The 13,454-nt window shown below is 40.0% G+C and overlaps 1 protein-coding gene across 4 annotated transcripts in view; it reads right to left on the bottom strand.

The window, feature by feature from the left end:
• Positions 1 to 13,454, bottom strand: part of NAV2 (neuron navigator 2) — a 248,909-nt gene that overhangs the window by 54,894 nt on the left and 180,561 nt on the right. For all 4 annotated transcript variants that reach the window (XM_062575958.1, XM_062575960.1, XM_062575959.1 and 1 more), the window contains one exon: positions 3,950 to 4,088. In XM_062575958.1, coding sequence (XP_062431942.1) covers positions 3,950 to 4,088 — 139 coding nt within the window. The remainder of the gene's footprint in view (positions 1 to 3,949; positions 4,089 to 13,454) is intronic.

Here is a 13,454-nt window from a genome sequence, read left to right as displayed (position 1 = left end):
GTCACATGTCATTTGTTTCCTGTCTCTTCATCTAAAGACAGCAATTCAGTATAGTCTTAAATGAAACACCACCTTCTATCTTCCTTCTTTTCCTATGGTTGCAAGATTTTGTGATTGCTATCTTTTTATGTATGAACATCGGCAGGTTTGTAATAAATTCATGATGTGACCATTTTTCCCTTCTCTGTTTCACTAAAATTATCATTTCATGGAAATGCCGCCTATGTTCACGCAGCTTAGAAGAGACCTCAGGCAAAAAAGAACAAATAATCAACCAACAAAACCACATCATCATCATCTCTCATGTGCTTTCATCAGTATCTTGACTTAAGTCCCTTGTCTGGAAATTTCCATTTACACTGCAAGTGTTCCAGAGCAGAAATTACACCTACTTGCCAGTAAAGTGCTTATTCTAGTTTTGCTTGCTTATAAAATGCTCCTGTATTTTCTATTTTTCTCCTTCACATCTGTAAAAAACAGTAAAACCTCAACAGAGAGCCACATCATAAGAAAGCCTCTATCTCTGGTTTCTTCAGTTTTATTTCATTCAGCTACTACACCCATGACTAAATATTTTACCCAAGGCTTTAAAATGCTGCACAGCTACCCTCGAAGCACGTTGGCCAGAGATGTTTCTGTTTAATGGTAAACAATGAGAGTAACATAGAAACATGACTAAGGAATCAAAATCAAAACACAGCGAAACTTGGCTTTGCCATTTCAGCTGAAACTCCACCCACCTGAAAGAGCTGGATTAGGTGAAAGTGGAAATGCTGTTTGCTGGAGGTCATTGCAAGACAAATACAACATAAGATGTGAACAAAGGCTGCCACTGGATTGAGTTGGGAATAAAGGTAGCTAGTAGGACTTTAAAACCTACTCATACAGCTTTGTAAGTCTATTCATGAAGATGTGAACAGACAGGGTCCCCCTCTGCTCCTGTGTTACTGAGAAGTCATCTTGATTGAACAGGTTGAGGATGCTGCTGTTTTTGACTTACAGGAATTGTTTTTCCTCTTCTGATCTTTTTATCAGTACATGAATAAGTTTATTACATGATCTCTTCCATTCATAGTTCAGTTAACTAAGTTATTTTCCAATGCTCACTTGGTTTTAGTTTCCTGTTAAAATATGTATACAATAAGACCTTAAAGGCATATGCGGAACTGTGTTAAAACATAACTTTAAGTCTGTGCAATACAACAGAAAAACATTAGAGACCCAAAAGCAGTATAGTTACATTAAGTGGTCTGGTATTTGGCATAACCAGGGCAAGACACAGTGCCACGGTAACACAAATTCTGGTTTCCACCACTAGCCTGTTCAGAATCAACTTGGGGACATCTTCACAGCATTGTTACACAAAGGGCTACAGCTACAACATGTCTATGAAGAGGTAGTCATTATCATGTTTTCGGCTTGCTTTTCAGAGATGAGGAACATGCGTATTTTTCTGGAGTTGCAGGTAGTCAGCTGCTCTGAAAATCAATTTCTTGGTTTTCTGCTTAGCAGAGACTTTTTTTTCTTCTGCAACTATGCTTTCTTCTTCTGCAGAGATAATTCTGAGTAAGTGTTACTGACTGTATCAACAAACACTAACATGCTAGGGCCCTCTCCCTTTGATGTGCTACATTATTTGTCTGGACTCTCAGCTGCACGTGCATTAGCTTCAAGCTTTAATTATCTGAAACCCCAACTCTGTACCATCTCAAAAAGATGTGGTAGAATCACAGTAGCTTGAAAGTTAAATTCCTGCTATGTAGGAACAATCAAAGCAGTGGATGCCCTGAGAAGAAAAGTCCACATCCCTATGCAGATCTCTACCTGTCTTTTGTGGCTCAGTGCATAAGCCAGCATACTACTGTCTGGGCAGGAGGGTAAAGGCATATATGCACTGCTATGTCATGAGTTGGGAGATCTACTTCAAGTTGCTAAAAATCAACCTTCCAGACTAAACGTGGTTCCATCACCGCAAGCTACTCTTCACTCCCTTGGCTGACAAGATTAGGATTTGATGTTTAAAGGAAAACAAAATATTTTTTGAAAATTGGTTTGTAGTTAATGGTAATACCTGGAATGAATTATCGTCAGCCGTGAAAACTAAGGGGAGAAGCAGGTCACAGAAACAAATTGAACAACTGTATATATAACTTGTATACTTTGGTTCCCAGTTCCCTCTCCTAATGAATACGCTCTACTATCTGTACAAGCCTCAGATCCTTTTCTTCTACTATATGTCTGCACTCTTTTTGATGCTGTAATAATTGTGGAGGAGGAGGAGGAGTTCATCAAGACAGATTTTGATCTTTTAGAGGTGTTTCCAAGAATCTGCTCCATCAAAAGATAGAAGTCAAATGAGTTTCTTTTTTTTTTTAAGTTAACATTTAGTCACGTATCCTTTTTTTCCAACAGCATTACAATGTTCAGACACTAACAATTGTCAAAAAATCTTCTAGCTGTCTATGCCGCTCTTCCTGTTATATACTGAAGAACATGCTCAATTAATCTTAACTCCTCTCAACTTGTATGGGACATGTATTAGCAGTTTTCCGCACACATGAAATCACTGATACACAACCAGAGGCTAACTCTGGAAATCTTTAATGTAGGCTCAAATATGCACTTCATGGCAAGGGAACAAAGAGTAGTACATGCTCGCACCACAGTCCTGTAGGATAACACTTCACAGCAACCACACTTCTGCATTAAAATTGACATTAAAAACAAATTTAGGGTCCAGACATGAAAAGAAAAAATAAAAAGAATAAAAGAGAGGAAAGAAATAGAAGAGAAAGTCAAACACACATCTCTTTCCTCTACTTGTTGCAATGCTGAGTTTTACCCTGCTTTCACTTTGACACACAACACTTGACCGTGTAGAGTAGGTGGGTATATAAAGAACAAAACTGGATTGCTTAGTCCAGCACTCTGCCAAACAAAATTCCATACCATTAGAGGAAAAAAAACCAGTTTATATTATTACAAATCTCTGTTTGATGCAATCTAATTGATGAATAAAAAACTGCTAGCTATCTTCACTGGTTTACTCTATTTGGATGTATAACAGCTGAGCACAAAAAAATACATGAAGGCTGTCAATGGACAGAATTTATCTTCCTGTGAAATGCAGTCAAATTTAGAAAGCCTGCAGTAATGTGCAGCCCTGGAAGTTTAAAATAATGTATCTCATTTGCCTAGTACATTTATACTTCCAGTTAAGATGTAAATAATTAAATATCTTTAAACTTTTATGTTGACTTAAGAAAATTCTGTTCTTTAATTAAAAAACACAGTATCTTTTCCAGAGCTGAAAAAATAAAATCCCATCTATTAATACATGTTTACTATACTGCAGTCCCTTTAAGAGGTCAAAACTCATTTGTTGCCATACCACCCCAGCAGAGATTCCATGGATTCCACACACAGAGGAAATATTCCAGGATGCTACATATGATAAGGTAGTTACTATTGCGTAACATAGCTTTTCCAGTAATATCCACTGTATTGAAGGCTACATGTGCGTTCACACATTCAAGGATGTAAGAAAGGAGGAGGTAGTAAAGGTAAAGGTATATGTACCTTATGTAATTATGAATTAATAAATCAGCTGACACTAACACAAGAACCTGCAGCCTAGTTTTGATAGTCCGGAAAGTAATATGCTATTAAATGTTAGTCAAGGCAATAACAATAATTCTTTGCATTCTTACTTTTTTCTGCATCAGTGTCCAAGTTTTTCAGCCTGAGTTGCTGAAAGGCTGTAAAAATAGCTGCAGATTAGAGCGAGGTTACTGCTTAAGACACTCATGCATGTAATTATCATCATGACAAGAAGCGCTATCTGTCAAAAGATGAATAAGCAGCTTTATCCTGCTTAAAATATTTATGCCTATTGCATACAGAAAATAATACGTATCCAATGTTACTGCAACAAAAACAGAGATCTTACCTGTGCATCTAAGTTTTTGCGGGAGGAGGCAGGTGTGTTGGCATAAGAGCTGATAGAGGAGCTAGTGTTAATGTCATCAGTACTGAGATTATCTATGGTGTCACTGATCCCACTGCTGACAGAGCTGCTGTCATCCCAGCTGGAGGAAAAGCACACCAAAGGAAGACAACAAAAGTCAAAAGGCAAAACATAATTCAGAACAAAATTATTATTTCTACAAGTCTCATCCTATTTGCAGCTGCAAATGAAAAAGGTCTGCTCTTTTTCATGACTTAGCTCATTGGACATCAAGTTTGAATTCATACAGTTCATCACCTGCCTGATTGCCATAAGACTTACTCTATATCACTGTTAGGCTTGTAGAACCGATGGTGTAACTCTTTTTCCTGGTTCACCTGAAAGCTTCTATCAATAAACAAACTTTAAAGTGACCCTCAATCTTTGTGCCTACACTGTAGAACAGGCTAAGGAGGCACTGGTAGGAAAGCTTATCCTGCTAGACATAGTACTAACTTGCTAAGCCACAAAGCAGAGACGGAATTTAAATACAAGGCAAAAATTAATCTTGACACAAACTTTTGTACTTTCTATCTTGTTAGGTATTCCTAGTCAATAACGCAGATTTGCCAGTAGCAGCAACGGACAGCTGTTTGTAGCACTTGAAGGTTTAGCTCAAGAATGCCCCTGTTCAGATAGCATGCAACTCTCCTGCTCTGTAAAACTCTCTTTTTTTAAGCAGATAAAATAACAGCTCATTATTTAGGACTACCTTCTTCCAGAGAGTAATAGCTTCAACACTTTCTAGTGCATCAGAAACACCACTAACAAAAAATACCCATGTCTAAAGTGACTTGACTGTAATAATAGACAAAATCAAAATAACCTAAAGTCAAGATAGATGCTTCACTACTAACATGCCCTTAAAAATAAATAAGTATTGCTTAAGTAAGAGATTTATAAACTGGCAAACAACTGCTCCTTCTCAAAGAGTAATAAAGCTTGGATTGAAACAATGTCCTGTAAGTAGCTGTGCAAAGATATTTCAGCCCACTGATAACTGTGCTATTGCTGGAAATGCATAAATATATATTGCATATAATTTGCAAAACCTAGCTATGAAAGTTTATCTCCTAGTGATTCTCCAGCACTTTATTAACATAGTCTCAGATTTTGGGAGCTCCATACTCTCCTACTGCATTTCTTGTTTGCTTTAAAACCTTGTAAACAGAGAATGCCATGAATTGAATTGACTTTAGAGTGGAAATCATTCACACATTGATACGCTGGATATTTAATACATGCATTTAAAATTAAATTTTTAAAGTATATAAACAAAGACAATGGTCAGCAATGATCAGAGCTTCAGGAATCTCAGTTCAGTTTCTCAGATTCTCTTCTCAGCTCTGCCACAGACTTTGTATACAACCTTTGGCGACTCACAAACAGAAAACATTTCATTTTTCTCATTTGCATTTACAAAAGAGCTACCATATATTTGAGTTTTAATGAAGCTTCAGTAATTTTTAATTGCTTTGTGCTTACTTGTGAACATTTTATTTAATTGCTTTGTGCTTACTTGTGAACATTTTATCCACTCATACATACATCAGGTCATGTGAGACATTTCGCACAGATGAACTAGCAGCAAGATCGGCTAATGCACCAAACCACTGGTGGCAATGGACCCACCGGTGGCAACGGACCCACTGGTGGCAACGGACCCACACTCGGCTCGGTGCCCGCAGGAAGGGCTATTGCTTGCAGCTGCCTTTTCCTCTTGCTTTGTTTCAGGTTATGGCCCCCATCAATCTGCCAGCACCGGCGCTTTGTGCGTGTTCTCCCTCCCCTTACTGCTTCAGACAAGAGCAGCCAGGTAGCTCCCATGGGCGACAGTCTCAGCTGCCGGCCTGCTTTGCCTTGCGGAGACGAGGGCATCCCAAGCAGACCCGGGCTTCCCCACTTGGACTGCCTGGCGCCGCTGTGCCAGCGACAGGCAGGCCCTAGGTTTGCGGGAGGATTTCCCAAACACTGTTTGCACAGCAGCTCCAACTCTCCTGACGTGAAAGCACAGTTGTAGCCTACGGTATTAGCAACATCTTAATTTAAAGGAAAGATACCATTTTTTCTAGATTTGGCTTTACCTGAATATTTTTTTATGAGGAACTACTGTAACATAAAATAAAGTTATATGTTAAAATAAAAATTCAAGCACAATTCGAGACTCCTCGTATCCGACAAAGCTAGACAGAAAGACTCTACAACAACAATTTTATTGCTACAACAACAACTTTTACTGCTGTTTTCCAGTATCATCTTCAGTATAACTCAGCATATGATGTGCTGACTGCATAAAGAAATCCAGGGAACTTAAGGGAAAAAAATCCTAATTTTTCCTCCAGTATGGAAAAATTGAAAACTTGGAAAAGAACTAAAAGTCTTTTTTGAAGTACTTTTCTTTAGAGCAGGCGATTAAGTATTTTTATTGTAATATATTGAAAGTTATATGCACATATATCTGCATATATATATATATATATATATATATATATATATAATTCAGTATATCTGCATTTCAATTTTTAAAAATGGTCCTATAGGTAACACTTATTTTTATTTGAAGACCTATAACAAAAAGTGATTACATTTTCTGGATGTTATAAGCCTATAAATAAGTATATAAAACTGATATTAAAATAACTGTATATACAAACGTACTGATCATTTTCCAAGTTTCCCGTAGCAATCAACAGTTTCTTTTTTTATTTCTGAACCTACAAAAAAGTCTTTCTCTGCAAAATGAGCAATGCTGATGTTTCGCATGTTCAACAGTTTAATCTTCTTATAGATACAGCACTGGGGGAAAAATACAATACTGTTCTTCTGTACGGATCATAGTTCCATATTTAACAAACATCAGTACTTCGTATAGTAACTTTATCTGATAAAATGAATACACTTACTAGTGTTCTGTTATCTGCCGACAAGACATAATTCAGTTCTTATTCCAAAAAAAAACTTTTGGTTTTAATAAACAAATACACACTTCAGTATTGCAAACCAAGTCTTCCAATGGGGAAAGGTATTTCTTGATCTTCAAAATTTACAGAAGTATTACATTTCTAACAATTCCTCACCATTCTGAAACTACCACAGGCCCCAGTTTAACAGCATCTAAAGAATGTGTCTAATTGTAATCACAAGCAGTTTTACTGGTACTGGTCAGTCCTATCGACTTTAGTGGGGCAATTTAAGGCATTATGGAAATATTTCAGTGCCCTTCTGAACCGGGACATACGCCTCTGGGCAAAGGCAGAAACATGCATCTGAATACATTGACCGTTGTGGCCTCCTTTTCAATATATCCTGGGCATCCCATGAACAACTCAAACTTTGTACTTTCAAGTTTACTAATCCGTTACCAAACTAAAAATAAAAATGATTAGTCACTCTTTGAGGTCCAAAGATAAGTGTCTAATTTAATCAAAACACATATATAGTTTAATCTGTTTTGAATGACCCTTTGTATTAAAAGCTGTTCACTCCAAGAAGCCCATCGCACCTTAAAGAAACACCGTATTTGGTCAATATGCTACGGTATATAACAGGCAGAGCATCATGTGCTGCATGCAGCTGAAGACTACAGCTTCTTGAAAGGACAGTGTCTGTTAACAAAGTGATACATCTCCATCACACATTGTTCTTGAAACAACCCCAAGCCCTCCACATAAATTAGTTCACTTTTACCTTGATTCAGTGTCTTGATGGTTAAAGTCAAAAGAAAGGCAGCAGAATGGGGAAACTAACAGCCCTGGCAATTACAGCATTCTTGGCTCCCAGAGCCATGATAACATCTTTGTAATTTAGCTGCTGCAATTAATAATTTCTGATGTCAGCAAAAGCCTACTCAACCATACCCTAGAGCTGGGATGTTTGGGCTTTCCTTCCTCTATTTGATCAATCAACTGAAGCTTTACTTTGATTACTGAAAATTACATAAATTCTTGAAAGTATATTTCATACTCTCATCTAATATGGAGGGAAATTACATAGCTACCCACTTAAAAAACATCAGCACTACTGAAACTATACCAGACTGTAAATGGGGTCAAACAGCTTAGTTAATGTCAGATTTTCTCAGATGAGATCATCTAAGGGTGTAGCAAAGCTTTAAACAGTACCAAATACTGGGGGATCTGGAGTATCTGCTACTCTCACCATGTCTTACATGCAAAGTACCTGTCCCTATCCACTATGAAACCTGCTGTGTTCAGCAGGGAGCAGTCTGCAGGATATGCTTCTTGGACATCTTTGGTCAGCCTTAAGTTTAGAAAAATCTTCTTGAAGGACCTCAGATACTCTCTGATAATTTAAATTTTAAAAGTGAAGACGGGTATTTGGTGAGCCGTACTTAGGGATTTTTGAAATCCTGAGAGTTATAGCCTAATCTCAACTTGAAGGTTTCCCAATTCGGACTAACACAGTAACTTCTACTTCCCTGTGGAAGATAGAGCTTCATCCTTCTCATGCTGTTCTCTATTTTGTGTCAGACTTGGTTTTTCATTAAACCATAGTTAGTTAGCTCCTCAAAATACACCACCTCTTACCCAAAGCAGCCCCATGCTCTCTCTCGAGCAAAGTACACTCGTAGCAGGTCACTCTTTCAGAGCTGCCTTCTCTCCGGAGGCAGAGGGGTGTCCCAGATACTGTTGATGCAACCTCCTCCTTCCCCACCTCCCACCCTGCCTTCTCACCCTAATGTGACTAAGAACACTGCTAATAAAGCAATACATCTCCCGCATACAGCACCAGGTCAACTACTCAAAGCTGCTTTTTGAAAGAGATTTGCAAAGCAGTTATCCTTAAGACCTGTATTTTTCTACAGTCTATCAGCATTTTTCCATCTGGCACAATAATCATCCCCAGAACTGGCTCTTTGTCAACCTGGACAGCATATAAAACATTCTCACAATCCTCAGGACACCCCCTCCCTGCAGAAATCTCCCACATTTACAAGTCCAAAACAAAAGAGTCATTAAAATATTACTACATAAAGCTATTGTAAGGCTGAAAATGCACCCTAGTAAAGGGTGGATATCTTAACTTTACTGGATCTTCAGTCAAAATCAAAATTGCAATGAGCTGCTGAAAAATACATTTGTCAAAGATAAGGCCTTGGGGCTCTACAATATTTCAGCTGGAAACATGGTAATTATCCTTTTCTACCTAAAAATTTAACTATTTATTAGTTGATAGAAGAACAAAAAAAGTCAAGGTATAAAATGATTGAAACTTCGCAGCATTTTCAAAGGATTAAAAGGAAAAAGCCAGGAAAATGTATTTGTATTTGCTATAAAGCAAGAATAATGCAGTTTCCACTGCTTTCTTGTGGGATTTCCTATAATACTGACATCACTGTATCATTATTTCAAAAACCATATACAGTCCCTTGCATGGTTTTCCTTTCAACTTACTAGGAAAGGTGATAAATAACTGCAAAAGAATGGATTTAGAACCTACTTTCAAGCGAAGTGGTTTAATGAATGTATTTTAAGTGGATATTAATCATCCACCTTCTCTGTGTCTTCAGTAAATCTCCTCTATTACAACTCTTTACAGGTATTTTAATGGGAAACATTTTGTTTCTAACTGAAGGTGGAGCTCAGGGACATCACTGTTACATTGAAACACTTTGAAAAGTGAGACTGTCAAAAGTGAAAAGCAAAACAAGCTAAAAGAATATAGTCCATTTCCAGCTGTTCTTGCTGAGGCAGAATCTAATTCTTCTAATGACATTTTGGTGCACAATTAAACTCCTGTAAATGTGCTGAGAGCTATTTAGACCATTTTAATATTTAGTGACTACTCACTTAACATCCAACAAACCAAAATGCAATTCTCTGTCAAATTTGTTTAGAATTCATGTAAGGTAACATTTCAGGATTTGCATTTAAAAGAGAATAATCATTTGATCAGAAGTATTGATAAGTCTCAAAACAGTTGGGAAAGAAAAGATTTGGAAAAGTTGGAAAACTGCATGGGCTCTTTTTGTTTAATGTTTTTATATCAGCACTAATAACCTTATCAAAATAACAGTGGATTCTCTTTTGTCTCTCAAAATTTGACCAGGAATTTGCCCAAGTCATTGTCAAATTCCCCATGAACACAGCCAAGCACACACACACAGGAGCTGTTAAACCCACCTAATCTCAGCGAGTTTACCATTTGAAACACTCCAAAGCATCACGAAAACAATCTGATTTTCTACTGAACCTAATAATCTCATGCTATAAAGCAAAAAACTCCAGTGGCAGCTTTTCTGTTTGCTCAGAGACTCTTCACTTCTTCACTGTCTAAAATCACTAAATACAGCAGCCACACAACTGTACTAAGTTGCAAAACGTTTGCTGGTTTGCTGGTGGAACTTGTTTTTTGGCTGTTGTTCAAAACAATTGTTCCTATGGCGTTACACAGCCTCAGGGGTTAGGTGACAAATCAGTGCGAGGTCCTGCCTTTGACCCCAAGGCTGGAGGGACACCAAGGTACAGACAAGCAAAAAGGATCTTGCTCAAATACTCCAAACAGCTAGTCAGCCTTGTCTCCTGGACTCATGATCCACAACCCGTATTTTCTGTGTTTTTCCCCTTTCACTGCTGATGTTCCCCACTCGCTGGCCTATCTGAAGAGCTCCTGGTTGCATATACCAGTGACTAACCCAGCAGTGCACGTGCAGAGGATCCTTGCGCTGCTATGAAATTCACCTTGCTGCCAGCAGCAGGGTCGCTTCCTTAATTTGAAGACCTAGCAATCGATACTCGTCCCTGGTTGTTTCTGTGCGACTCCATTGACTCCAGCTGATTTACACCAGTGCAAACTGGAGAGAGAATCACCGTCTTCCTACCACGGTAAGCTCAAATGTTAAGTCTTACTAGTTATTACGTAAAAATTACCCTCACAGCCTTTACTTCCAAGCCGGTAAAATGCCTTGAAAAAAGTCAGAAATCTTTGTTTCCGTACCAGGTGAAAATGAATCCCCGTACAGCACACAGCCGGCACGCAAGAGTAAGAACGGAGCAAATCCCTGGCGGGAAAGCGTGGGTGCTGCCGAGGCCCCGCCAGCTGCCTCCCTCCCACCCCTCCGCTGGGGAGCGAGGAGGAGCCCAAGGGTGGGTGCCAGCTGCGGGATCACTGCTGGGACTCGCCTGTCGGGGCCCCGCGGCGGGCAGAGGCGCTGCCTCGGGCAGGTGGGGTCACGGCGATTCCCACTGCTCTGGGAGCTCTGCCAGGGAAACCCCGGAGACCTCGCGAACGTCTCTCGCTTACTCGCCTCGCTTCACAGTTTGTGCTTTCTTCACACCCCAAAGCAGGTATCTTCCGGATCACCTCCCCTCATACGATACAAGCACTATTTAAGCCACGACTTAAAGAAGAGTGGCACTTAGTGAGAACACAAGCACATTGACACCAGTCTCTTTTCTGAACGCGCCTGCTGACCGTTTCAGGGCTGGCGAGGGTGAAGCTGCCGCGAGCCGGCCCTGCTCCCTGGCAGCCTGCTTTGGGAAACAAAGGGAAGCTTCCCGGCTCCCAGCAAAATCCAAACTGGCTTGAACGCAAAGACAAAAAAAAAAAAAAAAAAAAGATTAGCGAAATTCTTAGAGTACTGATGTAACTAAGAGGTGGAAGGAAAGGAATGAAGGGCAGTATAGAAACGAAAATATGCAAGAGGCATTTGAATTCCACCGTGCTGAGGGGGAGCCTGCGAGACCCCCCCGGGCAGATGCCGGCACTCAGGGGAACCACCACTAGCCCCCCGGCCGGGAGTGCTCACCGCCACAGCACCCGTGCCCCGTGCGGCAGACCCCGGTAGCCCGAGTCAAAGAAAGTGGGGTCCAAAACACAACCCAGAACTGAAGCCTCCCACAGCAGCCAGGTACCACACGGCTCCCTTGCTGCCCCATCCCGGGCTGCTTCCTCCTGACTTTGTACTCCAGCAGCAACGCTAAGGCACGAGCTTTAAGGTCTGCGCACTGCAATCCTGCACAAGAAATGTGCAGGCCTAGAATGAAGAACAGATACATATGAAGAGCTGAAATAATTCACGGTCGCTGCTGAAGTTCTTCATTCATAATATGGTGTAAACGCTCTGCATAAATCAGTCAAGGCACAATCCTGTGCAGTGAGACACAGCTTTCACACCTGAGAGCTGCTCCTCTCTCTGCAGCTGCCCCTGAGCGCATGGGCACGGAGACAACGCCTACGCTTACTCACTGCTCTCCCATCAGCAGAAGGAGACACACACAGAACTTGGCTTTCCTACATATTACAGCCTGCTGACATATGTTCTGAGTAAAGCTGAACTTGGCAATAAAACGTGCTAATTTGATCACTGGGCACGGCACTGTCCCTCAGGAAACTGAACCACTGGAAAATGACTTGTGTTATCATGCCAGCGATTAAAGAACAAACACATGCACATAATCAAGTGAAATATTTCATTCTTAGTCATATGGAGATGTGTGCACTGAAGACATCAGCTACTAATTCTGAAAGCACTTTGTTTTCTGGTAGAACTGCAACATCATAACAAGCACCAATAAATCCTGGTTTATGTCAGACTTTAAAATTAGGCTTATTTGAAAGACATTGCAAAAGGAAAGAGATCAGATAATCTTCCTCAGACAAAGAGTTTATGAGGAAGCTGATGGAAATGTGCACAGGAGTGTGAATAAGGACTGCGTATCATGCCCTACACTGCAAGTGCACGCTGTGCTGCGGTAAGGGTCCGGGCGGCCTCGCACCGCCTTTGTCGCAGGCCCACGGGAGAGTCCTCGTTCGCACCGCGGGCAAACAAAGTGCTCACCTACAACAAAGCCCCAGAGTTTTCTCAGACGAGTCTGTAACGCTAGTGAGAAAGGCACCTTGTTAGACTGCAACCTATTAAATGCAAATACTCAGTCAATAAAACCTTCTAGAAACCTGAGGCAAAGCCAGAAAAACAAATTCAGTAAGAGCTATCGCTTCTTTTATATGTAATTTCCTATTATTTTATTCAAATACATGCAACCTAACAAAAATACATTGATTTGCTGTAGCATTCAGCAATTCAAATAAAATATTTAAGCCAGGGAAAAAACTTCTATTTGCTGCATAATCTAATCTGGCTTCACTGCTGCCAACATTTAAAAAGCTAAACCTGTTTGCACGAAGGTGTAACACAAGGTACAGACCATGCTTTCAAAAGCATAGAAGACTTCTTACCTTGCAATATTCCTAGGCCAAAGCATTTCTCCACCTTGCTGCCCATGAAGAATTCCAGAGAAAGGGCTCAGATTGATTTTACAGGTTGACACCTTCATTAGGCTACCATCCAACACTCCACTAAATAAAATACCTTAGAACTTAGCTATCTAGAAAGAGACTTTTTTAAAAGTTCAAGTAAGGTTGTTTTTCAACAGAGCACTGAACATTCAGCAACTCAGAAAGACACTGCAAAGTAAAGCCTAGCCCG

This window comes from Rhea pennata, chromosome 5 (genome assembly GCF_028389875.1).
Source record: "Rhea pennata isolate bPtePen1 chromosome 5, bPtePen1.pri, whole genome shotgun sequence".
NCBI classification, from domain to species: Eukaryota; Metazoa; Chordata; class Aves; order Rheiformes; family Rheidae; genus Rhea; species Rhea pennata.
This window is presented reverse-complemented; position numbering and strand designations above follow the sequence as displayed.